This window comes from Globicephala melas, chromosome 6 (genome assembly GCF_963455315.2).
Source record: "Globicephala melas chromosome 6, mGloMel1.2, whole genome shotgun sequence".
In the NCBI taxonomy this organism is placed as follows: Eukaryota; Metazoa; Chordata; class Mammalia; order Artiodactyla; family Delphinidae; genus Globicephala; species Globicephala melas.
This window is the reverse complement of record NC_083319.1, coordinates 113,352,003-113,378,531: the sequence shown is the minus strand read 5'-3', so window position 1 is coordinate 113,378,531 and position 26,529 is coordinate 113,352,003. Positions and strand designations below refer to the sequence as shown.

At 42.3% G+C, this 26,529-nt stretch overlaps 1 protein-coding gene across 8 annotated transcripts in view; it reads right to left on the bottom strand.

The window, feature by feature from the left end:
- CBR4 (carbonyl reductase 4) overlaps positions 1 to 26,529 on the bottom strand; it is a 90,846-nt gene that overhangs the window by 47,546 nt on the left and 16,771 nt on the right. The window contains exon 5 of one of the 8 annotated variants that reach the window (XM_060301380.1): positions 23,410 to 23,471. The exons of 6 other annotated variants lie outside the window; for them this stretch is intronic. In XM_060301380.1, the coding sequence (XP_060157363.1) occupies positions 23,425 to 23,471 (47 nt within the window). In that variant the 3' untranslated portion in view covers positions 23,410 to 23,424. Of the gene's footprint in view, positions 1 to 23,409; positions 23,472 to 23,912; positions 26,526 to 26,529 lie in introns of those variants that run through there. One more of the 8 variants, XM_030845249.2, reaches the window with a different exon arrangement.

Here is a 26,529-nt window from a genome sequence, read left to right as displayed (position 1 = left end):
TATGTCAATTATATCTCAATAAAAAAGATACGAGAAGGAAATTAAATGTACACATCCATAAACATTATTATAAATCTTGCAGTAAAGAAATTGTTTAATCCAGTGTGTACCAAAGTTTTTGCCACAGGATGTATTTGTCGAGAAGCATCTCTTAAAAGCCTTCTTTTGATTCAGTTCCCATAAGACAAGTAGCATCCCGGCCGCACATTGGAGGAACTGCCGCCATGCAGGACAGTTCTCCTCATAGCCCTTCTGATTCTCAGGCGAGGAGGGATCATTTCTTAGACTTCTTCATTCCGCTGCAAGTACCGTCCACTGACGCTTCACCAAGAAAGAGTGTTTCTATCACTGCAGGAAAGTCATTGCGGACGTGACGAGTAAAGAATAACACAGCTGCGATGCTGTGTGGGCACCAGGTGGATACCTGGCGGGTTGCTGGCATCACTGTTGCGTGAGCGGACACCACAGCAGCCTTGAACGTTGGAGGATTCAAATTAGCACTTTGCCGGAAACGCACATCACTGCATGTCACGGACCTTGCAGGTGCCTTTTGAATAGTCTTTGGAAGGTAAATGCGGTAGCATTTTGGAATCACAGGCTAAAGGTGACAATTCAAGCAGCCCAATGACAGCCTGCGTAGAAACAGAGATTCTGCCACACAACTTTGTGAAAAATAGGAAACTTGGGAGAGGCAGATTTTTTTTGTTTTTTTGGCTGCACTGGGTCTTCACTGCGGTGTGCGGGTTTCTCTAGTTGTGGCGCAGGGAGTTAAGTTTCCCTGCTACATGTGGGGTCTTAGTTCCCGGACCAGGAATCGAACCTGCATCCCCTGCATTGGAAGGTGAATTCTTAACCACTGGACCACCAGGGAAGTCCCAGGAGAGGCAGAGTGAAACCTCGGAACCACAGGAGGGAAGAAGGTAGAAAGTGGATGCTGGCCAGGTGTCAGGACCCTGCTCCATCTGCTGGGCTCCTGCACCCAGGATGAGAGAGAGAGAGAGAGAGAGAGAGAGAGAGAGAGAGAGAGAGAGAGAGAGAGAGAGAGAGAGAGAGAGAGAGAGAGAGAGAGAGAGAGGGAGGGAGGGAGGGAGGGAGGGAGGGAGGGAGGGAGGGAGGGAGGGGGAGGGAGGGAAGCAAACTATACTTAATCTTGTTCTCTGGAAGGGACCTGATGAAGCATAGCTTGGACACTGGTTAAGTGCAGCAGGTTTCAAAAGGTCCCTCATAACCTTTTTATCCTAAGAATCAAGGTACACTTGGAGGCAACAAGAAGCCCTAGCACCAGAGAGAAGCCAGACGTGCTGATGGGGACTGACAGCCAGACAGGTCTCGGGGAACGGAACGCTCCATGCCATTCCATGTTCCCACTTGAAAACCACTCTTTAATTTTTCAGGAAATAGAAAAATAGTTAGAGGACACTCACAGGCTCACTCTCAATCTTAGTCTCTCAACCTTCTTTTTTTCCCAAAAGATTGGAATTTCTTCAACCACAAGAGATAGTTTAATGATGAATTTGGACTCTATGTATGTTTTCATAAATTGTAATTATTCAAAAGAAAAAGACACTGAAGAATTTAATAGGAAACAAGTGTCAGGTGGAGATGATTCTTTTGGTGTTTATAAAATAAAGAACCAGACACGTTAGTGTTTAATGCCCCCGGGCCTCTCGGGCGCCGTCAGACATATGTGCATCCATGTGGACTCCTGTGTGGGGTCTGCTCATGACTCATACATGGAGCCTGTCAAACACGAAACCAGAAAAACCCATTATTAACCCATGCTGTTCAGAGCATCTGACACATCCTGTTTCACCCACGGCATGTGATATTCTGCTTTATTCATACTCAGTGATCTCTCCTCTCTGTTAAAACTGTATCTAGTTAGGGAGTTTCCCTATTTCACTAGAAACAACTCCTTCTTAGACACGAACCCTGCTTCCACTGAATTCCTCCTTCCACTGAATTCCTCCTTTCAATGGCCTGTTCACCCCTTAGAGCATCAGTTCTCCCAGTGAGACCCCCAGACCGTCAGACACTTGAGCTGCGAATCCCTGTACCCGACACCCGCCAAGGAATCAGGCTCTGGGCTTTAACAAGCCGTACATATGATTCCGATACACGAAACCTGGAGAATCCGTGTCTTTGGAGGATCAGGAGTCCTAGTTCCCTCCCTGCTGCGCTGGTTCTAAGGGCTGTATGTGTCTGCTGTGTTCTCACAGAGTCTCTGTAAAGTTAGTAAAGAAACCATCTTCCTGGAGACAGCGGTATTGCACAGGTTCTTTGCAGCATCTTGATGAGAACAGCAGACTGCAAGACAGTCTGTTCTCTGCCAGTGAGGCCGTCTTCCAGGGGCCCCGGAACCGGGTCTTCATTTCCTCACTCAGTGGAGGCAACCTCCCAGGATGTGTGCAGGCTCCCCGGGATGCTGGATCTTGTCCCGAGAATCCCTCCCAACGTCATCAGCGGTGTCAACCCTCTCCAAGAACGTGCATTCAGGTCACGAAAACAATGTTCCATCACAAAATGAAATAAGTGGTAAGGAAGCACGCACTGGAACAGCACGGGTGGATTTCCAACTGAAGACGGGGCCTGGGGCACACGTGCTTTTAGCCCCGCTATGTCCCCAGACAGCAGGGCATCGAGGTAGAGGGAAAGGAGAGGAGACACACGTACAGCTACACAGCAGTGGAAGTTGCTAACAAAGCTGGATTTGGGCGGAATGGGGAAAACTGAAATACAACCCAATTTCCATGACAGGCCCCCAGAACGACCCTAGAATTTAGAGTATTTGGTACTTGGGGAAGTCGAGGTTGACGGCAGAGCTTAAAAGAGCAGGACTGGTTGAAAATATGTTTTGGAAGGAATCGGATTCTCTGACCCCCTCAGACAGGTGGCACAGGAGACTGAGTGGGGGAACAAGGGTCACGAAAGATGTGAGGACAGCATCTAACATGATAAGGACTGAAAATAAGGCAGCCTGGAGAAACAGAGTACACAGAAAAAGAGCTTCTACTATCAATGGGGTCAGAGAAATAGCTGAAAACACTGTCTCCAGGAAACAAGCACAGTATGCATGAAGACTCTTCACAAAATGAAAAGGAACCCTTGGAAATTAAAAATAAGTAGCTAAAATTAAAAACTCAAGTGTAGTTGAAGATACGACTGGGGAACTCTCCCAGAAAGTAGTCAGGGAAAAAAAAAGAGAGAGATTGAAAGTGTCCACCAATGGATGAAAAAAGACTCACAGCACAGAAAGCACACCAGAATAAACTGCTGTAACACCAGGGGCACAGAGAAGGGCCTGAGAACTTCCAGAGGGAACTAAGCACACCAAAAAAAGAAAGAAAAAGAGGTTTTATTTAAAACTTCCAAATAGCAACACGGGAAGACTTAAGACAGTGGAGCAATTCCTTCAAAATTCTGAGGGAAAATGATTTCTAATCTAGCATTCTATATGCCGCCAATTTAGTAAAGAGGAGGAACGGAAGACATTTTCAAACAATGAAGGTCTCAGAAATGTTATCCCCCCCGTACTTTTTCTCAGGAAGTTGCTAAAAGATGTGCTCTACCAGATGAGGTCACAAATCAAGAAAAGGGAGACATGAGGTCCATGGAACAGGGCACCCAATGGACAGGAGAGGCCAAGGGAAGCTACAAGGTGATCTTGAGGGCAGATCCCAGGATGACAGCTCTGCGGCGGATCTAGAGAACAAGCAGTCAAGGTTGAAACAGATCAGATCTGGAGAGAGTTATGAAGTTGATGAATTTACGCAATGTTTCTGCAGACACCAAGAGGACATTTACACAACTGGGAAGGCTTTGGGGTTAGTGAGCGCTGAGGACGCAGAAAACCAAAAAAATGAACAAATAATATTATCAATTCCAGGGAAAACAAAATGTTTCACAGGAAAGGAGAAGTCGTCATCATATAGTATGGAGATCAGCTGAGAATCGTGTTTATATAATGATTATGATGGAGTTGCTGATCATGACCTCACTCTAACGGGGGCTGGGGAGTGTGCTCACAGGCCACAGTGTGGGGTGTAGGTCGGGAAGGGGGTAAATCCTCTTCTTCCTCAGTGGGGAGCCGATACAGAATGCCTAGTTCTGAAAATACAATAGATACGCTCACTAGAAATAAGGAGGCTAGTGCCACATGGATCAGAGACTAAAGTGTTTCCCCCTGAGGGACAGGAAATGACTCCAAATGATGTATAAGCGATGCAGATAAAAATTAGATTTACATACTGAACTATACAGGTGCTATTTCTGAAGCTCTGGACAGTAGATGCTCTTTCCACAAGAGCAGGATGTATTTACAGTGTTAGGGTCTCTCTCTGCTTGCTCTCAGGTTGTGTCTCTCACTCATGAGATGGATACACCGTGTTCCCAGGTGTGGAAACTGGAACGCAGAGCGTGGCCACTGTGGACACCAGCGCTCGGAGGACCCGCGGGGATGTGCCCCAGCCCCACCGTCACTACGGGTCAAAGGTCAGAAGCAGGCTTGGAACTGACATTGCGCGCGCGCGCGTGCGTGCGTGTGTGTGTGTGTGTGTGGCTGTTTGAGGCACACCGTGAACCAGAGCCAAGGCACAAAAGCTGCGGAACAGCAATGGCCACAGGATTAACCTAGGCTCAGCACAACAGAGCCACAGGGAAAGGGACGAGTAAACCGAGTCAGACTCCGGGGAACTGTGGGGAAGTTGCCGGCTGGCCTGCCCGTCCCCTACTGGCCTAAAGGGACAAATATTTACTTCTCAATGACCCCTTAAGCAAGGGCAGTAGAGTGATGGAAAGAATGGCATCCACACAGCAGCACTGATTTCAGAACCAGCTCTCACACTCAGAGATGCAGATCAGGGTTAATATCTCGTGAGTAAACTAGAAACCATGCTGCTCATAACCCGTATGTTTCAGATCTACATGAACAGAGAAAGCTGAAAACAGGACCTGAAAAGGAAGGCTCAGAAAATGCCTCAATAAAAGTGAAAACACTGGAGCATGAAATATAAAGCTTGCAGCCCTGGGAGGACTCCACATACCACACCCCACAAGGAGCCCCAGAAGTCCTATAAGGAGTGGAAGTAGCATTTACTGAGCACCTACTACGCGCCAGTCGTTATACTGGTACTTGGATGCTATTTAATTTAACCCTTACAACAACTCTAGGAATTGCTACTCTCTTTTACGGACGAGGAAACAGGCTCAAAGGAGGGATGGAGCTCATCCAAGTCACAGTCAGTTAGTTGCAAAGCTGGGCTTGAAACCCGGACTTTCTGCCCCCAAAGGCCATGTCTTCTTTCCAATAAGCTTTACTGTGAAAGACGTGAAACCCTCTGCTGGGACCAGGGTTTGAGCATTTATGAAAAGGCACTAAAAATAGTGACATGATTACCTTTCAGTGGACAAAAAGTTAGCATAAGAGGTCACTCAAATTCCAGTAAGATACACACAAACAAGGTTCCTACACACTGGTGGCAAGTGAAAAGGGTATTAAGTTCAAGTATATCCACAAACAGTTAGATGAATCTGTTAGCCAGCTGAAGTAACTTAAAGATAAGCCATAGATTTCTGTCACTCTCAGGAAGGAACCAAGGGCCCCTCCAGGATATATTCTGAAACCACATCAGCCCCGTTCACCCCAAAGCTTTCAGAGGAAGAAACGAAAACTAAACCTTTCTATTTAGTCTAAACTAAAAGTGATTCTATTTACTGTTGAAGACAACTTAGCGGCTTCTAATTAAAAGGCTAAGTAATGACTTTGGTTCTTTTGGCAAATGTTATAGAGATGACACATACGACATGTCACTTACAGGACCGTTCGTTACACAGACGTCCTGCCCCCTTGGCACAGGGAAGGAATTCTGTTCTCCAGATGGTGGGCCCAGGACGGAGCCTCACCACGTTCACAAATCTACTACCACCTCCCTTTCCCTTTGATCCACTTTACTGAGGTATAACTCATATATTTAAACTGTGTAATTGGATTAATTTTGAAGAAATATACACCAGGATGAAGATACAAAACCTTCCCACCACAATAAAAGGTTCCCAGGGCCCCCTGGGGTCCACCCTCCGTCTGCCCACAGGCCAGGCAACGACTCAAATGCTTCCTGCTGTTTCCATTGTTTGCACTTTCTAGGTTTTCTGTAACTAGAACTCCACAGCATGGACTCTTTTGAGCGGCTTCTTCCACTCGCTTATTTCACAATCCACCTTACGTGGCAGAGGTTGGCTCTTCGCACTGCTGAGTAGTATTCCACTGTGGGGTATCCTATCCTTTATCCATGCTCTTATTAATGATCACAGGGGTGCTCACTGTTCTGGCTATTATCAATAAAGCTGCTGTGAACAACCATCTACAAAGCTTTGTGGGGATGTACATTTTCTTTCTTTCTTCCTTTTTTTAATTTTGCGGTACGCGGGCCTCTCACCGGTGTGGCCTCTCCCGTTGCGGAGCACAGGCTCTGGACGCGCAGGCTCAGCGGCCATGGCTCACGGGCCCAGCCGCTCCACGGCATGTGGGATCCTCCCGGACCGGGGCACGAACCCGTGTCCCCTGCATCGGCAGGCGGACTCCCAACCACGGCGCCACCAGGGAAGCCCGGAACGTACATTTTAAATTATATTGAGAAAATACCTAGGAGTAGAATGGCTGAGTTGTCTGGTAGGTGTGCATTTAATTTTTTAAGCTACTACTAAACAGTTTTTCAAAGAGTTTTAATGGTTTACGTGCCCACTGGCAGCACAGGCGAGTGCTGGCCACTCCGTATCCTCAGCAACAATCTGTCTCATCAGTCTTTCTCATTTGGGCCATTCCAATGGGCATACAGTGGTGTCTCACTGCGGTTTTAATTTAATTTCCCCTATCACTAAAGCTACTGAGCATCTCTTCATGTACTTACGGTCATTCATATTCTTTTTTGAAGTGTCTAGTCAATTCTTTCAGCCATTTTTTTTTATTTGGTTGTCTTATTATTTTGGTTGTAACAACTTGTTATATTTTCTGGATACAAGTGCTTTATCACATATAGTATTGCAAATAGTTTCTCATAGTCTATGACTTGCCTTTTCATTTTGCTCAAGGTGTCTTCCAAAGAGCAAAAATTCTTGATTTTGATAAAACCCAATTTACCAGGGTTTTTTTTTTTTTGGTCTATGATTTTTGCCTCCTGTGTCCCACCTAAGTCATTTCTATCTCAAAGTCACAAAGTCTTTTTCCTCTTTGCTCTTCTAGAAGTTTTATAGTTTTTGTTTTTATATTTACGTCTTATGCATTTCAACTTAACTTTGGTGTGAAGTCAGGGTCACGGCTGGTTTTTCTAGATGACTGACTACACATACTTTCCTTTTTTCATTGAATTTCCTTGGCCCCTTTGACAAAAAACTATCACCTGTTCTTGAGTGGACCCCCTCCTGGGTTCCCACTTTGGTTGCATTAATCTATATGTCTATCCTTCACCAATACCATATACCACACTGCCTAATAGCATTATATTTAGTCTTGATAGTAGGTTGTAATTTCTCTAATTTTGCTCACCTTATAGGAAATTGCTTTGACTAATCTAGGTTGTTCATATTTCCTTATAAATTTTAGAATCGGCTTATCAATTTCTATGTTTAAGAAAAAGCTGCTCTAATTTTGATTGAAATTGTACTGAATCTATATATAGATCAATTTTTTAAAGACTAACATCCTCACAATACTGAGGCATTCACAATCTAAGAACATAGTAAATTTCTCTGTCCATTTAGATCTTCAGTTTCTCTCAGCAATCGATATTCTGTAGTTTTCAGTGTAGAGAGCTTATACTTCTGTTAAATTTATTTCTAAAATTTTGAGCATTGTGATGCTAATTTACGTAGAACTTCCCCCCCCATTTTCCTCTTGTTTGCTGACATAACAGAACCCTCCCTTTCTTTTTCAGGCCATGTATTTGGTGGAAGAAGGGCATCCCCGCAATGGAATCATTATCTTATAAACACATGCCAGTTTATTATATCAAAGTCCAACCACTTTGGCTTCTGCTCCTAACGTAGTAAACATTTCCCCCGTGTCTGGTGTGTTGCGTGATCAAGCTGCCTGCCCTGCAAGCACGCGCACCTCTGTGGAAACGGCCTCTGAGCCACACAGCACACGCTCTGACCGTGGGCACCACGCAGCCCTTCCCCTCACATCTGTCCCGTGATTAGAACCCAGGATACTGTGGGAACAAGGGCTGAGTACACATACGTTCCCTTCACCCCAACTTGACTGTAGCCCTTTTCTAAGGTTTCCATTTGTTGTCATTAATGAGTTTTAAAGCAGGTGACTTGACATCTTATTTCACTCTCCAGAAAGACCTTCACTGATAGTAAGAGTTGTGGAATTTTCTTAATCTTTGATTGCTTTTTCTTCCAGGATATCAGTAACCTTAAATATCGAAAAGATTCCCAATACTCATCTAATCTAGTTGTCACCCATCAAACTCAGTTTTGTCAAATTCAATTTTCTTATGTCATGGTCCAGACGCAGGACAAGGCAATGAGAAGTAAAAAATAAAGACCCTCAATCTAAACACAGAATCCAATGGAGACTAGTAAAGACTAAACGAACGCAAGGTGTTTTTCCCCCTGCAAGCCAGAGGACTTTCTCTCTTTTATCAACTTTTTGTTGCAGGCAGTGCTAAAAATGTCACAGAACAGTACACAGTGCTTTTCATATCAAAGCAACCCGGGCATTATAGCAACCACACAGAGACCACTATTATCCAAAAAATGGATATCAGCTCCCCAATTTAGGTATAAACATTAGTATAAGAAATAACGTTAATGGGGGAGGAGAGGAGACAAGGAAAACTTCTCGGAGGAAATGGAGAGCAGCCTTGAAGAGTCAAATTTCAATAAGCTGCAAAAACTGTCAAGAGATGAAGGGCTCCCAGCTGAGGAAACATACTGACTTAGAAAGTCAACAAATATTTCTTGTGCATCTGAGTCCATAACTGTGTTAAGCACTAGAGTTACAGTGAACAAGATACTGAGGCTTACATTTTATTGGTCAGAATTCAGTCACATGGCCACACCCAGCTGCAAGGCAGTTTGGGAAATGTAGTTTTTAATTTTAGACGTTCACGTGTCAAATGAAAAATTACTATCAAAGAAGGGGAAAATGGAGTTTGGAGAAGAACCAGCAATCTCTGCTACCTAGGAAAGAGGTCATCCAAGACACAAATAAATCGAAAGAACTTTCTAGGACAGTGATAAAGGGAAGTCCTAGTTTGAAAGTTGTGCAGGACACTAAAAAGCATACAGCCTAGATTGGAGCAGGTGGATTTGGGGAACGGGCACTAGGAGAGGTATCTCAAACAAACAAAAATTGATGGACCACAGTATTGAGAGGAGTTTTAGAGTTCTGTTGAAGAGACTGGGAGGTAGAGTCTTGATGGACACATTTCAAACTAAAAAAATATATAAAACAAGGCAACTATTAACTCCAGAAAGTCTCCAGAAATGAAAATTGGAGGAAACATAATTATAGATACTATGTGCCTCAATGTTCGCATAGCTGGTCTTCAGAGATGGTCCTCAATACTATCTGGCAATGTTACTGCCTTCCTCTGCTCACCTCACCTTCTCACCTCCATAATGACAAACCCACACCTCCTCACTCTCCTCAGACCCCAATGCCCCTCCCCCAGAAGGTAACTCCTCAAACTCCAAAGAGAAAATGAAGTCCCCATTTGAGGGTGATAGTCACATATTCAGTGTAGAACTAATTTGCCCTTTTATATGACTTCCTAACACAGCCTTTAGCATTTGGTACAAGCACAGAGAAAACCAGGAGTTGAGCATGTGAATTTGTGGTTTTGCCAGACTGATGTGATGAAAACACAAAGGGACAAGGGAGTATAGTACGTTGTCCACTAGCACAGTAGCATCAACAGAGGGGGTCATGACATCATGCTGAATGTTCAGAGCATCGAAATCCTTTGCATTGTATTGGGACAGAGGGAAGGAGAGTTGATTCAGCGCTAGGGCAAGAGCATAAACGTGCACCTTCATCCATTCTAAGTGTATGTGAACTCCTTCTGATCCTCCTCATGACAGACACATAAAGAAGCCACTCTCCATTGTCAATAGCTGCATATAAGGTGTCACAGGCTGTGCTGATCTAATCCTATTGAGACAGCGTATCTGATACAGCAGCTGTGGTAAGGAAGTTACTTGTTTCAATGTGTAATAGTTCACCATCCCCAACCATTGTGCATCAGTCCTTTGCAGGGGCAATCTCACTAATTAAAAAGGGATAGGAGGAACTTCCCTGGTGGCACAGTGGTTAAGAATCCGCCTGCCAATGCAGGGGACACGGGTTTGAGCCCTGGTCCAGGAAGACCTCACATGCCACGGAGCAACTAAGCCCGTGCGCCACGACTACTGAGCCTGCGCTCTAGATCCTGAGAGCCACAACTACTGAACCCACGCACCACAACCACTGAAGCCCACACACCTAGAGTCCGTGCTCTGCAACAAAGAGAAGACACCACAATGAGAAGCCCACGCACTGCAACAAAGACTAGCCCCCGCTCGCCACAACTAGAGAAAGCCCACACCCAGCAACAAAGACCAAACGGATATAGCATTGCTTCTGATTCACTATCTTGTGCAGAAATGTCAGTGGTTTCCCCTTGTCCTTTCCTATCATGATGACTCTTACTCCACAGGTCAAAGAACCAATGTGATGGTTCTGCCAATTACGGGTCAATGAAACGAAGAGCTTGTTTTTTGAGAAGATAAACAAAATAGACAAACTTTAGCTAGACTCGTCAAGGGAAAATAAAAGACTCAGAGAGGATTCATATAAATAAAATCAGAAACAAAAGAGATGTTACAACTGATACCACAGGATCATAACAGACTACTAGGAACAATTATACACCAACAAACTGGACAACCTAGAAGAAATGGATAAATTCCTAGAAACATACAACCTATCAAGACTGAATCACGGAGAAACAGAAAATCTGAACAGAACAATCAATAAGGAGATTTAATCAGTAATCCAAAACCTCTCCCCAAAAAATGAAAGTCCAGGCCAGATGACTTCACTGGTCAATTCTGCCAAACATTTAAAGAAGAATTGCTACCAATCCTTCTCAAACTCTTCCAAAAAACAGAAGAGGAGGGAATACTTCCAAACTCATTTTACAATGCCCGCATTACCCTGATATTAAAACCAGACAAGGATGCCACAAGAAAAGAAAATTATAGGCTAATATTTGTGATGTCCCTGATGAATACTGATGCAAAAATCCTCAAAAAAACATTAGCAAACCAAACTCAACAATACAGTTGATCCTTGAACAACACAGGGGATAGTAGGGGCAGTTGAAAACCCACGTAAAACTTAACATTCAGCCCTTCTATCCATGACTCTGCATCCATAGATTCAAGCCAACCTCAGATTGTGCAATACTGTACAATGTATTTGGTGAAAGAAATGTGTATATAAGTGGACCCATGCAGTTCAAACCTGTGTTCAAGGGCCAACTATATACATTAAAAGGATTATATACCATGATGAAATGAGATTAATCCAGGGATGCAAGGATGTGACACACCACATCAAAAATACAAAGGATAAAAATCATATGACCATTTCAATAGATGAAGAAAAAGCATTCAACATCCACTTGTGATAACAGCTCTCAACAAAGTCGATATAGAGGGAACGTATCTCAACATAATAAAGACCACATACAAGAACACAGTTGACATCATGGTGATATCAAAAAAGCTGAAAGCCTTTCCTAGAAGATCAGTAACAAAAGAAATACATCCACTCTCAGCACTTTATTCAATAAAGTATTGGAAATTCTAGCCAATGTAATTAGGGAAGAAAAAGAAATAAAAGGCATTCAAATTAGAAAGGAAGAAGTAAAACTGTCACTATTTGAAGATGACATGATATTATATAGAGAAAACCCCAAATACTCAACCGAAAAAAAAAAAAAACCTGTTAGAATAAACAAATTTAGTAAAGCTGCAGGATAGAAAATTAATGTACAAAAATATGTTGCATTTCTGCACACTAATAATAAACTATCAGAAAGACGTTCAGAAATTAAGAAAACAATCCCATTTACAACTGCATCAAAAGAATAAAATATCTAGGAATAAATTTAACCAAGGAAGTGAAAGACCTGAATATTTAAAACTACAAGACATTACTGAAAGAAATAGAAATCCATGCTCGAATGAACCAAGATGGCGGAGTAGCAGGACGTGCTCTCACTCCCTCTTGTGAGAACACCAGAATCACAACTAGCTGCTGGACAATCATTGACAGGAAGACACTGGAACTCACCGACAAAGATACCCCACATCCAAAGCCAAAGGAGAAGCCACAATGAGACAGTAAGAGGGGTGCAATCCCAGTAAAATCAAATCCCATAACTGGTGCGTGGGTGACTCACAAACTGGAGAACACTTATACCACAGAAGTCCACCCACTGGAGTGAAGGTTCTGAGCCCCACGTCAGGCTTCCCAACCTGGGGGTCCGGCAACAGGAGGAAGAATTCCTAAAGAATCAGACTTGGAAGGATAGTAGGATTTGATTCCAGGACTTCGACAGGACTGGAGGAAACAGAGACTCCACTCTTGGAGGGCACCCACAAAGTAGTGTGTGCATAGGGACCCAGGGGAAGGAGGAGTGACCCCATAAGAGACTGAAACAGACCTACCTGCTAGTGTTTGAGGGTCTCCTGCAGAGGTGGGGGGTGGCTGTGGCTCACCGTGGGGACAAGGACACTAGCAGCAGAAGTTCTGGGAAGTACTCCTTGGCATGAGCCCTCCCAAAGCCCACCATTAGCCCCACCAAACAGCCCAGGTAGGTTCCAGTGTTGGGTTGCCCAGGGCCAAACAACCAACAGGAAGGGACCCAGCCCCACCCATGAGCAGTCAAGCGGATTAAAGTTTTACTGAGCTCTGCCCACCAGAGCAACAGTCAGCTCTACTCACCACCAGTCCCTCCCATCAGGAAACCTGCACAAGCCTCTTAGATAGCAACATCCACCAGACAGCAGAAGCAAGAACTACAATACTGAAGCATGTGGAACAAAAACCACATTCACAGAAAGATAGACAAGATGAAAAGGCAGAGGGCTATGCACCAGATGAAGGAACGAGATAAACCCCAAAAAAACAACAAAATGAAGTGGAGATAGGCAACCTTCCAGAAAAAGAACTCACAATAATGACAGTGAAGATGATTCTGGACCTTGGAAAAAGAATGGAGGCAAAGGTCGAGAAGATGCAAGAAATGTTATCAAAGACCTAGAAGAATTAAAGAACAAACAAACAGAGATGAACAATACAATAACTGAAATGAAAACTACACTAGAAGGAATCAATAGCAGAATAACTGAGGCAGAAAAACAGATAAGTGACCTGGAAGACAGAATGGTGGAATTCACTGCTGCAGAACAGAATAAAGAAAAAAGAATGAAAAGAAATGAAGACAGTCTAAGAGACCTCTGGGACAACATTAAACACAACAACATTCACATTATAGGGGTCCCAGAAGGAGAAGAGAGAGAAAAAGGACCAGAGAAAATATTTGAAGAGATTATAGTTGAAAACTTCCCTAACATGGGAAAGGAAATAGCCACCCAAGTCCAGGAAGCACAGAGAGTCCCATACAGGATAAACAAAAAGAGAAACACGCTGAGACACATAGTAATCAAATCGTCAAAAATTAAAGACAAAGAAAAATTACTGAAAGTAGCAAGGGAAAAATGAAAAATAACATACAAGGGAACTCCCATAAGGTTAAAAGATGATTTCTCAGCCGAAACTCTACAAGACAGAAGGGAGTGGCATGATATACTTAAAGTGATGAAGGGGAAGAACCTACAACCAAGATTACTCTACCAAGCAAGGATCTCATTCAGATTCTTTGGAGAAATCAAAAGCTTTACAGAAAAGCAAAAGCTAAGAGAATTCAGCACCACCAAACCAGCTCTACAACAAATGCTAAAGGAACTTCTCTAAGTGGGAAACACAAGAGAAGAAAAGGACCTAAGAAAACAAACCCAAAACAATTAAGAAAATGGTCATAGGAACATACATATCGATAATTACCTTAAATGTGAATGGATTAAATGCTCCAACGAAAACACACAGGCTTGCCGAATGGATACAAAACCAAGACCCATATATATGCTGTCTACAAGAGACCCACTTCATACCGAGGGACACATACAGACTGAAAGTGAGGGGATGGAAAAAGATATTCCATGCAAGTGGAAATCAAAGAAAGCTGGAGTAGCAATACTCATATCAGATAAAATAGACTTTAAAAGAAAGAATGTTACAAGAGACAAGGAAGGATGTTACATAATGATGAAGGGATCAATCCAAAAAGAAGACATAACAATTATAAATATATATGCACCCAACATAGGAGCACCTCAATACATAAGGCAACTGCTAACAGTTATAAAAGAGGAATCGACAGTAACACAATAATAGTGGGGGCCTTTAACACCCCACTTACACCAATGGACAGATCATCCAGACAGAAAATTAATAAGGAAACACAAGCTTTAAATGACACAATAGACCAGACAGATTTAATTGATATTTATAGGACATTCCACCCAAAAACAGCAGATTACACTTTCTTCTCAAGTGCGCACAGAACATTCTACAGGATAGATCACATCTTCAGTCACAAATCAACCCTCAGTAAATTTAAGAAAATTGAAATCATATCAAGCATCTTTTCCGACCACATGCTATGGGATTAGAAATGAAATACAGGGGAAAAAAAGTAAAAAACACAAACATGTGGAGGCTAAACAATATGTTACTAAATAACCAAGACATCACTGAAGAAATCAAAGAGGAAATCAAAAAATACCTAGAGACAAATGACAATGAAAATACAACAATCCAAAACCTATGGGATGCAGCAAAAGCAGTTCTAAGAGGGAAGTTTACAGCTATACAAGCCTACCTCAAGAAACAACAAACATCTCAAATAAACAATCTAACCTTACACCTAAAGGAACTAGAGAAAGAAGAACAAACAAAACCCAAAGTTAGCAGAAGGAAAGAAATCATAAAGATCACAGCAGAAATAAGGGAAAAAGAAACAAAGAAAACAATAGCAAAGATCAAGAAAACTAAAAGCTAGTTCTTTGAGAAGATAAACAAAATTGATAAACCATTAGCCAGACTCATGAAGAAAAAGAGGGAGAGGACTCAAATCAATAAAATTAGAAATGAAAAAGGAGAAGTTACAATACACAACGCAGAAATACAAAGCATCCTAAGAGACTACTACAAGCAACTCTATGCCAATAAAATGAACAACCTGGAAGAAATGGACAAATTCTTAGAAAAGTATAACCTTCCAAGACTGAATCAGGAAGAAATAGAAAATATGAACAGACCAATCACAAGGAATGAAATTGAAACTGTGATTAAAAATCTTCCAACAGCAGCTTCCCTGGTGGCGCAGTGGTTGAGAGTCGGCCTGCCGTTGCAGAGGACACGGGTTCGTGCCCCGGTGCGGGAAGGTCCCACATGCCGCAGAGCGGCTGGGCCCGTGAGCCATGGCCGCTGAGCCTGCGCGCCCGGAGCCTGTGCTCTGCAAAGGGAGAGGCCGCAACAGTGAGAGGCCTGCATACCGCAAAAAAAATCTTCCAACAAACAAAAGTCCAGGACCATATGGCTTCACAGGTGAATTCTATCAAACATTTAGAGAAGACCTAACACCCATTCTTCTCAAACTCTTCCAAAAAATTGCAGAGGAAGGAACACTCCCAAACTCATTCTATGAGGCCGCCATCACCCTGATACCAAAACTGGACAAAGATACTACAAAAAAAAGAAAATTACAGACCAATATCACTCATGAATATAGATGCAAAAATCATCAAGATACTAGCAAACAGAATCCAACAACACATTAAAAGGATCATACACTATGATCAAGTGGGATTCATCCCAGGGGTGCAAGCGTTCTTCAATATATGCAAATCAATCAATGTGATACACCATATTAACAAACTGAAGAAGAAAAACCATATGATCATCTCAATAGATGCAGAAAAAGCTTCTGACAAAATTCAACACCTATTTATGATAAAAGCTCTCCAGAAAGTGGGCATAGAAGGAACCTACCTCAACATAATAAAGGCCGTATAGGACAAACCCACAGTAAACATCATTCTCAATGGTGAAAAACTGAAAGCATTTCCTCTAAGATCAGGAATAAGACAAGGATGTCCACTCTCACCACTATTATTCAACATAGTTTTGGAAGTCCTAGCCATGGGAACCAGAGAAGAAAAAGAAATGAAAGGAATACAAATTGGAAAAGAAGTAAAGCTGTCACTGTTTGCAGATGACATAATACTATACATAGGGAATCCTAAAGATGCCACCAGAAAACTACTAGAGCTAATCAATGAATCTGGTAAAGTTGCAGGATACAAAATTAATGCACACAAATTTCTTGCATTCCTATCCACTAATGATGAAAAATCTGAAAGAGAAATTAAGGAAACCCTCCCATGTACCACTGCAACAAAAAGAATAAAATACCTAGCAATAAACCTACCTAGGGAGACAAAAGACCTGTATGCAGAAAACTATAAGACACTGATGAAAGAAATTAAAGATGGTATCAACAGATGGAGAGATATACCATGTTCTTGGATTGAAAAAATCAATATTTTGAAAATGACTCTACTACTCAAAGCAATCTACAGATTCAATGCAATCCCTATCATTATTACCAATGGCATTTTTTACGGAACTAGAACAAAAAATCTTAAAATTTGTATGGAGACAAAAAAGACCCCGAATAGCCAAAGCAATCTTGAGGGAAAAAAACGGAGCTGGAGGAATCAGACTCCCTGACTTCAGACTATACTACAAAGCTACAGTAATCAAGACAATATGGTACTGACACAAAAACAGAAACAAAGATCAATGGAACAAGATAGAAAGCCCAGAGATAAACCCACACACCTATGGTCAACTAATCTATGACAAAGGAGGCAAGCACACACAATGGAGAAAAGACAGCCTCTTCAGTAAGTGGTGCTGGGAAAACTGGACAGCTACATGTAAAAGAATGAAATTAGAACACTCCCTAACACCATACACAAAAATAAACTCAAAATGGATTAGAGACTTAAATGTAAGACTGGACACTATAAAACTTAGAGGAAAACACAGGCAGAACACTCTATGACACAAATCACAGCAAGATCTTTTTTGATCCACCTCCTGAGTAATGGAAATAAAAAGAAAAATAAACAAATGGGACCTAATGAAACTTAAAAGCTTTTGCACAGCAAAGGAAACCATAAACAAGACAAAAAGACAACCCTCAGAATGGGAGAAAATATTTGCAAAGGAATCAACAGACAAACAATTAATCTCCAAAATATATAAATAGCTCATGCGGTTCAATATTAAAAAAACAAACAACCTAATCTAAAAATGGGCAGTAGACCTAAATAGACATTTCTCCAAAGAAGACATACAGATGGCCAAGAAGCATATGAAAAGCTGCTCAACATGACTAATTATTAGAGAAATGCAAATCAAAACTACAATGAGGTACCACCTCACACCAGTTAGAATGGACGTCATCAGAAAATCTACAAACAACAAATACTGGAGAGGGTCTGGAGAAAAGGGAACCCTCTTGCACTGTTGGTGGGAATGTAAATTGATATAGCCACTATGGAGAACAGTATGGAGGTTCCTTAAAAAACTAAAAATAAAATTACCATATGATCCAGCAATCCCACTACTGGGCATATACCCAGAGAAAACCATAATTCAAAAAGACACATGCACCCCAATGTTCATTGCAGCACTATATACAGTAGCCAGGTCATGGAAGCAACCTAAATGCCCACCGACAGATGAATGGATAAAGAAGATGTGGTACATATATACAATGGAATATTACTCAGCCATAAAAAGGAACAAAATTGGGTCATTTGTTGAGACGTGGATGGATCTAGAGACCGTCATTCAGAGTGAAGTAATTCAGAAAGAGAAAAACAAATATTGTATATTAACGCATATATGTGGAACCTAGAAAAATGGTACAGATGAACCAGTTTGCAGGGCAGAAATTGAGACACAGATGTAGAGAATAAACGTGTGGACACCAAGGGGTGAAAGCAGTGGGGGGCTGGGGGTGGGGGTGTGATGAATTGGGCGATTGGGATTGACATGTATACAGTGATGTGTATAAAATCGATGACTAATAAGAACCTGCTGTATAAAAAAATTAAATAAAATTTAAATTTTTTTAAATAAATAAATTTGACATCGCCACTTGGAGGTCTAATGAGTATCTCATACCTGCTTATTATGATCACATTTCCATGTAAATAAATATACATTTAGAATCCTTCTGCTGTTCGCTCTGCCCCGTACTCTCTTCCCTCATCCTTTCCCTTTATTTCCTGCCCCTTCTCCTAAACCAGCCCTTAGTAGTTTAGATCCCTTGGTGATTCCATAGCACCCAGTAGTTTTCCTTTGTGGTAATTAGCACACTTATACTCAATTAGTCAAATGTATGATTATCTGTTTAATGTCAACCTTGACCCTTTAGCCTTTAAGATTTCTGAGGCCAGAGATTTTCTGTGCTGTTCACTATCTCCTTAGGCTCAACTTAGTGTCTTGCATATATTAGGACCACAATAAATATACTTATTTCTTATCTTTGTACATCTAGGTTGTTTCCTATTTTTCACCATTACAGGCAATTCTACAATAAACTTTCATGTAGCTAAATCTTTGACATGTCTTTACTCATGTGCTTAGAAAAATCCCCAGAAATAGAATCACTGGTGTTATAATGAGATGCACATTTTCAAGGCTTTTGTTAAGTGTGATAGTCTGCAAAATGACCATCATTAACTTCTCCCCTCCCTGTACAAGCAAGCCACTCATCCATCAAAAAGTGACATCTTTAAAGAACAGATTTGTGTTGACAAGGGTGGGGGGTGGTGGGGGAGGGATGAAGTGGGAAGTTGGGGTTAGTAGATGCAAACTATTACATATAGAATGGATATACAACAAGGTCCTACTGTATAGCATAGGGAGCTATATTCAATAACCTGTGATAAACCATAATGGAATAGAATATAAAAAAGAATGTATGTATATGTATAACTGAATCACTTTGCTTTATAGCAGAAATTAACACAACATTGTAGATCCACCGTACTTCAAAAAAATAAAAAAGAAACCCATGCTCACGGACTGCAAGAATTAATATGGTTAAAAATTACTACCCAAAGCAATCTACAGATTCAGTGCAATCTCTATTAAAATTTTAATGGCATTTTTCACAGAAACAAAACAAAACAATCCTAAAATTTGTATGGAACCACAAAAGACCCTTAACAGCCAAGCAATCTTGAAAAAGAAGAACCAACCTAGAGGCATCACATGCCCTTATTATCAGCTATATTGCAAAGCTATAGTAATCAAAACATTATGGTATCAGCATTAAAAAAACACACATGTAGTGCAATGGAACAGAAGTAGAGAGTCCATAAATAAACCCACACATATATAGTTTATTTACAACAAAAGAGTCAAGAATATACTATGATGAAAGGACAGTCTCTTCAACAAACGGTGCTGGGAAAACTGGACAGCCACATGGAAAAAAAAAGAAACTGGACTATTATCTTATACCACTAACAACAACTAATCCCAAATGGATTTTAAAGACTTGAAAGTAAGAACTGAAATCGTAAAACTCCTAAAAGAAAATATAGGCGGTAAACTCCTTGATATTCGTCTTGGCAATGATCACAAGAAAAAAAATTTTTTTTTGACTGTGGTGAAGAATGTTAACTAGACTCATTGTAGTGATCTTTGCAATATATACAAATATCAAATCACTATGCTGTACACCTGAAACTAATATAATGTTACATATCAATTTTGTCTCAAAAAACCCACAATATACTTAGGATAGAATTAACAAATATGTGAAAGATGTGTATGCTGAAACTACAAAAACTTGCTTAAAAAAACCCCTCAGTAGAGAGGTATACCATGTTAAAAAAAGAAAGAAAAGAAAAGAAAAAGTATATCCAGGGAACACCAGTAACAGAGTGGGGAAGTAGAACCAGGGAACAAGGAAGCCCAAGTAAGGCTGTGATATGAAGCAAAATCCTACAGAAGGTAACTGTGGTTGAATCCGATGTGGGAACCTTGGAGACAGAGTCATACCTCAGAGCTGCCCCACCAGGGGACAAGGGTTCTGGTGTATTAATGCCCCCCCAACACCAGTCAGTCACTGGCTTCCTCCCCACCTGCCGGGGGACAAGAATTCCCAGGCACATCTAGTTTTCTGTGCAGGCAGGCACAGCCCTAGGGCAGCCGGTCAACAAAGAGACAAAGGTGATTGGCTACTGGGAGTGAAAACACAGCAACACCAAGACCAATAAGCAAAAAAATGGCAAGGGTTCCGAGGAGATCTGGTTAGAGACCTGACAGTTTCTGCTATGTTTCCGGGTACACGGGTGCAAGAACTGACTTGGGTTAATAGTAGGATTAGACGTGTGTGCTCAACTTTACAAGTTACCTACCCATTTTCCAAACTGTCTACCAATTTATACTCCCAACAGCAATGTCACATTTAACAGACCCTGTTGGTCTGCACCCTTCACAACCTTGCAACCGAAATTGTGGTCCAGAGACCATCAGCATCAACTCAGAAATTTGTTAGAAAAGCAGCATCTCAGGGCCCACGCCAAATCTGCTAAATCAGAAGTTGCAGTTTTAAAAGATCTTTAAGGGATTCATGCTAAAGTTTGAGAAGCCCTGCTCTGTATCACTTGGAATTATCAAACTTGTTCATTTTCGCCACTTGAAGGTCAAATGAAATCTCACTATGGTCTTAATTGCATTCCCCTAATTAGTTTCAACATATGTTCAACACCTGTTGGCTATGTTTCCTTTTCTGTAACATTCCTGTTTTGTATCTTTTGCCCATTTTCCCATTGGGTTATTATTGATTTGTTCATTACATATTTTTTAAATTTATTTTATTTTTGGCTTCACTGGGTCTGTGTTGCCATGCGCGGGCTTCTCCCTAGTTTCAGCTAGCGGGGGCTACCCTTTGTTGTGGTGCGCGGGCTTATTGTGGTGGCTTCTCTTGTTGCGGAGCACGGGCTCTAGGCATGCAGGCTCAGCAGCTGTGGCTCATGAGCTTAGTTGCTCTGGGGCATGTGGGATCTTCACAGACCAGGGCTCGAACCCCTGTCCCCTGCATTGGCAGGCGGATTCTTAACCACTGCGCCACCAGGGAAGCCCCTCAGTACATATTTTTGATACTCAACTGTTTATTACTTATCTATGTTGCATAAAACCTTCCATCAGTTTGTAATCAGCCTTTTTGATAATTTTAAGGTGTTTTCTGATGAACACAAGGTCTTACTTTTAACGTAATCTGTTTAACCAATCTTTTCTTTCCATGTTTAAGAACGCTTGCCACATACCGGGGTCTGAAAAATATCCACTTGTATACACTTGACCCTTGAACAGCAAAGGTTTGAGCTTCGCGGCTCCACTTGCACGCAGATGCTTGTCAGTAGTAAATGCTAAAGTTACCACACGGCCCGTGGTCGGAGGAGCTGGGGATACAGTTATACGCAGATTAACACCCGCGTTGTTCAGGGGTCAGCTGTATTTTCTGCTAAGCATTTTGACACTTAAAGCTTTTTTCCTTGCCGAACTGATCTTTGTAATGTGAAGTAAAGCCCCAAATTAATTTCTTCCCCCACAAGCTTCTGCCTTCTGTCCCCACCAATCCGCAAATTCATTCTTGTTCACGTAACCAAAGATCCCCGCGTCACTAGAGACCCTTTTTACTCGCGACTCACCGAGTCCAGCAGAGCCGACACTCAGGACGCCTTCCTTCCAGAAAACCTGGCGGCGGCGGCGGCGGCGGCATGAGGACCGGCGTCTCCTTCTTCCCACCCACCGCCGACCAGCGCGTCTCAGGCTCTCCCCCGGCCCCTCCCTCTCTCCCTCCCTCCCTGAGGACTGTACGCGGCACCTGTCAGGTGCTACACGGATCTACAATTGCCAGCGTCAGCTCCTCACTCCGCGATCTCACCTGGGCACGCTCTTCACTCCTTAATTACCGTTCACGCGGAGGCGAGTCACCGTGCGCCCTTTGCCCCCACGGCCCCCAACCCCAGGAGGTCCTCACGCATGCGTATTTGAGGTCTCCTCTTAGGTATCGGCAAGACACCTCAACTCAGCCTGGTTAAAATCGAACTCGGCATCTTCCCTCTCCCCGGAGTAGCACTACGCGCTGCTCCCTCTGAACGAAGCCTTCACTTTTAGTTCAACTATCCTGCCCCAGAGAAGCCCCTCCTGACCTTCCAGGGCAGCTCAAACCCCCAGCAAGAGCAAGAGGGTTCAGTGGCAACAAGAGCTCCCCGCGCTTCCCGTGCTCACCTCAGCTGTAATCCGACGTTTGGTGATGGTTTAAGGTCCGCTTGCCCACGGCGCAAACCAATTAGCCTGTGGGCTCCAGGGAACCAGGGTTCGTTTCCACTATACCTCCCATGACTAGCAGTGTCTGGTGTGCAGTAGGAATGAATGAATAATACTTATTTAATGAAGTAATTAACATTGTGCATCACTGAAAACTTTTCCTAAAAGGCACCTCCACATTTTCCTCACCCCGCCCTACCCATAGCAAAACTCCCAGGGACAGGGCTCCTGACTTGTGTTTAAATTTGGGGGGAAAAAATATTCTCCAGGTGATACCAATAGCACCCCCATTTGGATTATTAGTCCAAGGGTTCCAAATTAAACTGGTGGTAATTCCTCCAAGTCAGTCACGTTGCCTAAGAGAAAATAGTTGATTGGCTTAGCATTTCAAATTCAGTTATAAATTGAAAGTAAGCATCAGAGATAAATGGCCAAAAAAAGGAGTCACAGAATATTCCAGGATGTGTACTGAGGGAACAGATGTATTAATATTTCAATGACCCACCCCTCCCTCCACTATAGCACAATGTAATTAATGACTGTTGACCTTGAATCAAAACATATAAAAGGATTTATCAGTGTAGTTCTGGAATGTACCAGATGTTCTCAGAGCTGAGTGGGTAAGGTGGAGGGATCAAAAGATGTACAAGACACTTAGTAGGTATTCAACCAACATTTACGGAGTTATTTAACTAAAATGAAAAGAATGAAAACACCGTATGGTTTCTACCCTCAGGAGCTTGCAATGTAATTGAAAGATAAAATTAATATAAAAGAAACTTAAAAATTATTAAATACTCTGTAGTATGTTTGTCAAGTTAGGGCAGTGGTAGGACTTTCAACTTACACATACTTCCATCTAAAAAGCTTGGAAAAATGTTTCAGCAATATAAGGCATAACTCTTGAATGTCCAGAGTAATCTTCTCCCTTTATTCCAGATAACAGAAACATACACATTAAATCATCTTCTTCACATAAATTATTGCCCCGAAATTTACAACATATAATTCTCTCTTAGAAAGCAGTTTAAAACCCTCTTATAAACTGAACATGGGGGCTTCCCTGGTGGCACAGTGGTTGGGAATCCGCCTGTCAGTGCAGGGGACACGGGTTCGAGCCCTGGTCCAGGAAGATCCCACATGCCACGGAGGAACTAAGCCCGTGCACCACAACTACTGAGCTTGCGCTCTAGAGCCCACGAGCCACAACTACTGAGCCCTCGTGCCACAACTACTGAAGCCCAGGCGCCTAGAGCCCGTGCTCTGCAACGAGAAGCCACTGCAATGAGAAGCCCGCGCACCACAACGAAGAGTAGCCCCCGCTTGCTGCAACTAGAGAAAGCCCGCGAATAACAACAAAGACCCAATGCAACCAAAAATAAATTTATTTTTTAAAAAACTGAATATGAAAAAAATATGAAAAGCACAAATTTAAAAACGTCCCATGCAAACATGTTAACACTGGCTTTAACCATAAACCACTTCCTAACAAGTACTCAACACAGACTGGATTGCAGGCTCCTAAGAGCCATGTAAGAGCTGCAGCTGAGTTATCTTGTTAAGAATTCGCTGAAGTTCTTGAATCTCTGAATATGAGCAACAGCTGGCAACCCATTTCAGCGCCAGGATGAGAGCACGAAACACGTCCCACCCAGGCGGTGAGAGCTGATGGAGACGTCACCTGCGGGGCGGGGGCGGCTGGCTGCACCTGTTTAAGGCCTCGCTCCACCTTACAGAAGTTCGATGTGGGCGGGAGCGGGTGGACGCTTCAAAAGGGGTCATGTCTTGACGTGTGAATATACACAATTGAAGGTTAAATCCATCCGTAAGCCACACTTCAGCGCCATTCGTTCCAGTGACACCTGCTTCCTTGCCGACCACCAGCCGAGGAGGCCCCACGGGGTCTGGAACACGGGAGTCTGAGAAGGGCGCTGGCCCGTGGCCGCCCAGCAAGGCCTGCGGGCAGGCGGCGCTGGAGAAGCGCGTGCTCCGTGCGCAGGACGCCGGACACCGCCCCGACCGCTGCTTCCCTGCGAGTGCCGGGCACTGTGCACGCCTGAGCGCGGTCTGTGCACCGCCGTGTCTGCGGTGAGCAGACCGTCCGGTTACAATAGTAACTTACACTTAACTGGCTTGCTCACGTCCTAAACAGACTTCTCGAAGTAAAGAAGGCTATTTTGAAGATCAGTGCAAAAGAATTTTAAGGAATCAGGAATCTTGATTTGGAACACAGATTTGACTTTGTTATTTTACTTTTATTACTCTGCATTTATTTAATATATCCTATTAATACGTTTGCACTGACTTTCAATACAAAATTAAATCTGTTTACATAAAATCATTTCGGCTCCAATAAAACTGTAAAAAGATTGCTGTTTAAGGTGCAATAAATATTTAAAATATTTTAAAATGACAAATTATAAAAATCAACATGAATCCAGTGACATTTAAAATGATCACAGTATTCCCCACAAAACAGTTCAACGCAAAGTAGACGTCATCTGATGTTTTCACTCAGTTTGTGTCTTCATCTCTAATCTCAGGCAAACATCTTCTTTTAAGACTAATGCTTAACCTGTTCCTTGTAAAGACATTTAACTCACTGTTACTGCACATTTACTTATTTATGGTTGTTCATAATTATTAGTTTTCTAAAATGTCAGGCAAGAATATTATTATTGCTGTTTTTAAGTAGCCTGCTAAACTATTTTTGTGCATTTAAAAAAACAAAACAAAACACTTCCACTTCCTAAGTTGATGAGATCTATGCAGCTCACAACTGTACCAGGTATTAAAACAGTAAGGGTTAACTCTCACTATCTTTGAGAATTTCCACAGGATGGGTCAACCGTCCACACCTGCACTTGCAGTTTATTGTGCCCAGTGGCTCAAGGAGGAGCTCAAAGAAACCAAACTCCACATTCATTTTCAACCTGTAAATCAAATGACTGTCCGAGGGGAAAAAGGGATACAATGTTTAACTCCAGCAGGGCTGCTAAGGTATTGACAGCTACCCATGCCCTGTAAATACTCTTACTTTGGCAAGGCCTCCAGGGTTAACTTCTGGAGTATTCAGCCTGATACAACGAAACAACTAATGACAATTAGACCACATAATTTTTCCCACTTTTGCCACAAAATGTATAAATTAAGATAACATCTGTTTATATCACTTGCAAAATGCCTATACAGTCAGCCCTCTGCATCCATGACTTCCACATCCATATTCAACCAATCACGGATAGAAAATATTAAAAAAAAAATTCCACAAATTCCAAAAATACACTGCATTTCCACTGTACTTCAATTATTTACACAGCATTGACACTGTGTTAGGTATTATGCATAATCTAAAGATAATTTAAAGTATACGTAGGTTATATGCAAATACTATGCAGGCTGCGGTATGTAAGGGACCGGAGCATCTGAAGACTCTGGGGCTCCTAGGGCAGATCCCTGTGGGTACCGAGGGGCGACTACACAGTACGTGTACGTGTACGTGTCATTTAGAAAGCACGGCTGGTCACATACTGTCCTCTACAGACATATTCACATAAAGATGGAAATCAACATTTGTAGCATCAGTAGGTTTGATTAGCAAATGCAGGTATAACAGTGTACGTGTTATACGTACACGTGTACGTGTACGTGTCATTTAGAAAGCACGGCTGGTCACATACTGTCCTCTACAGACATATTCACATAAAGATGGAAATCAACATTTGTAGCATCAGTAGGTTTGATTAGCAAATGCAGGTATAACAGTGTGTACCCTTGACTCTAATAATAGCTGTATCAGTCGGCTACATGGTGAGCTGCAAGCCTCCGTCCACCACCAGGACGTGCCCTGTAATGTACGGAGACTCTAAAAGAAACACGACTGCATGGGCCACATCAATGGGGTCTCCAAACCTCCCAAGAGGGATGTTTTTCTTTAAATGTTCTTCTTTCAAGTCTTTCGTCATATCTGTATGAACAAATCCTGA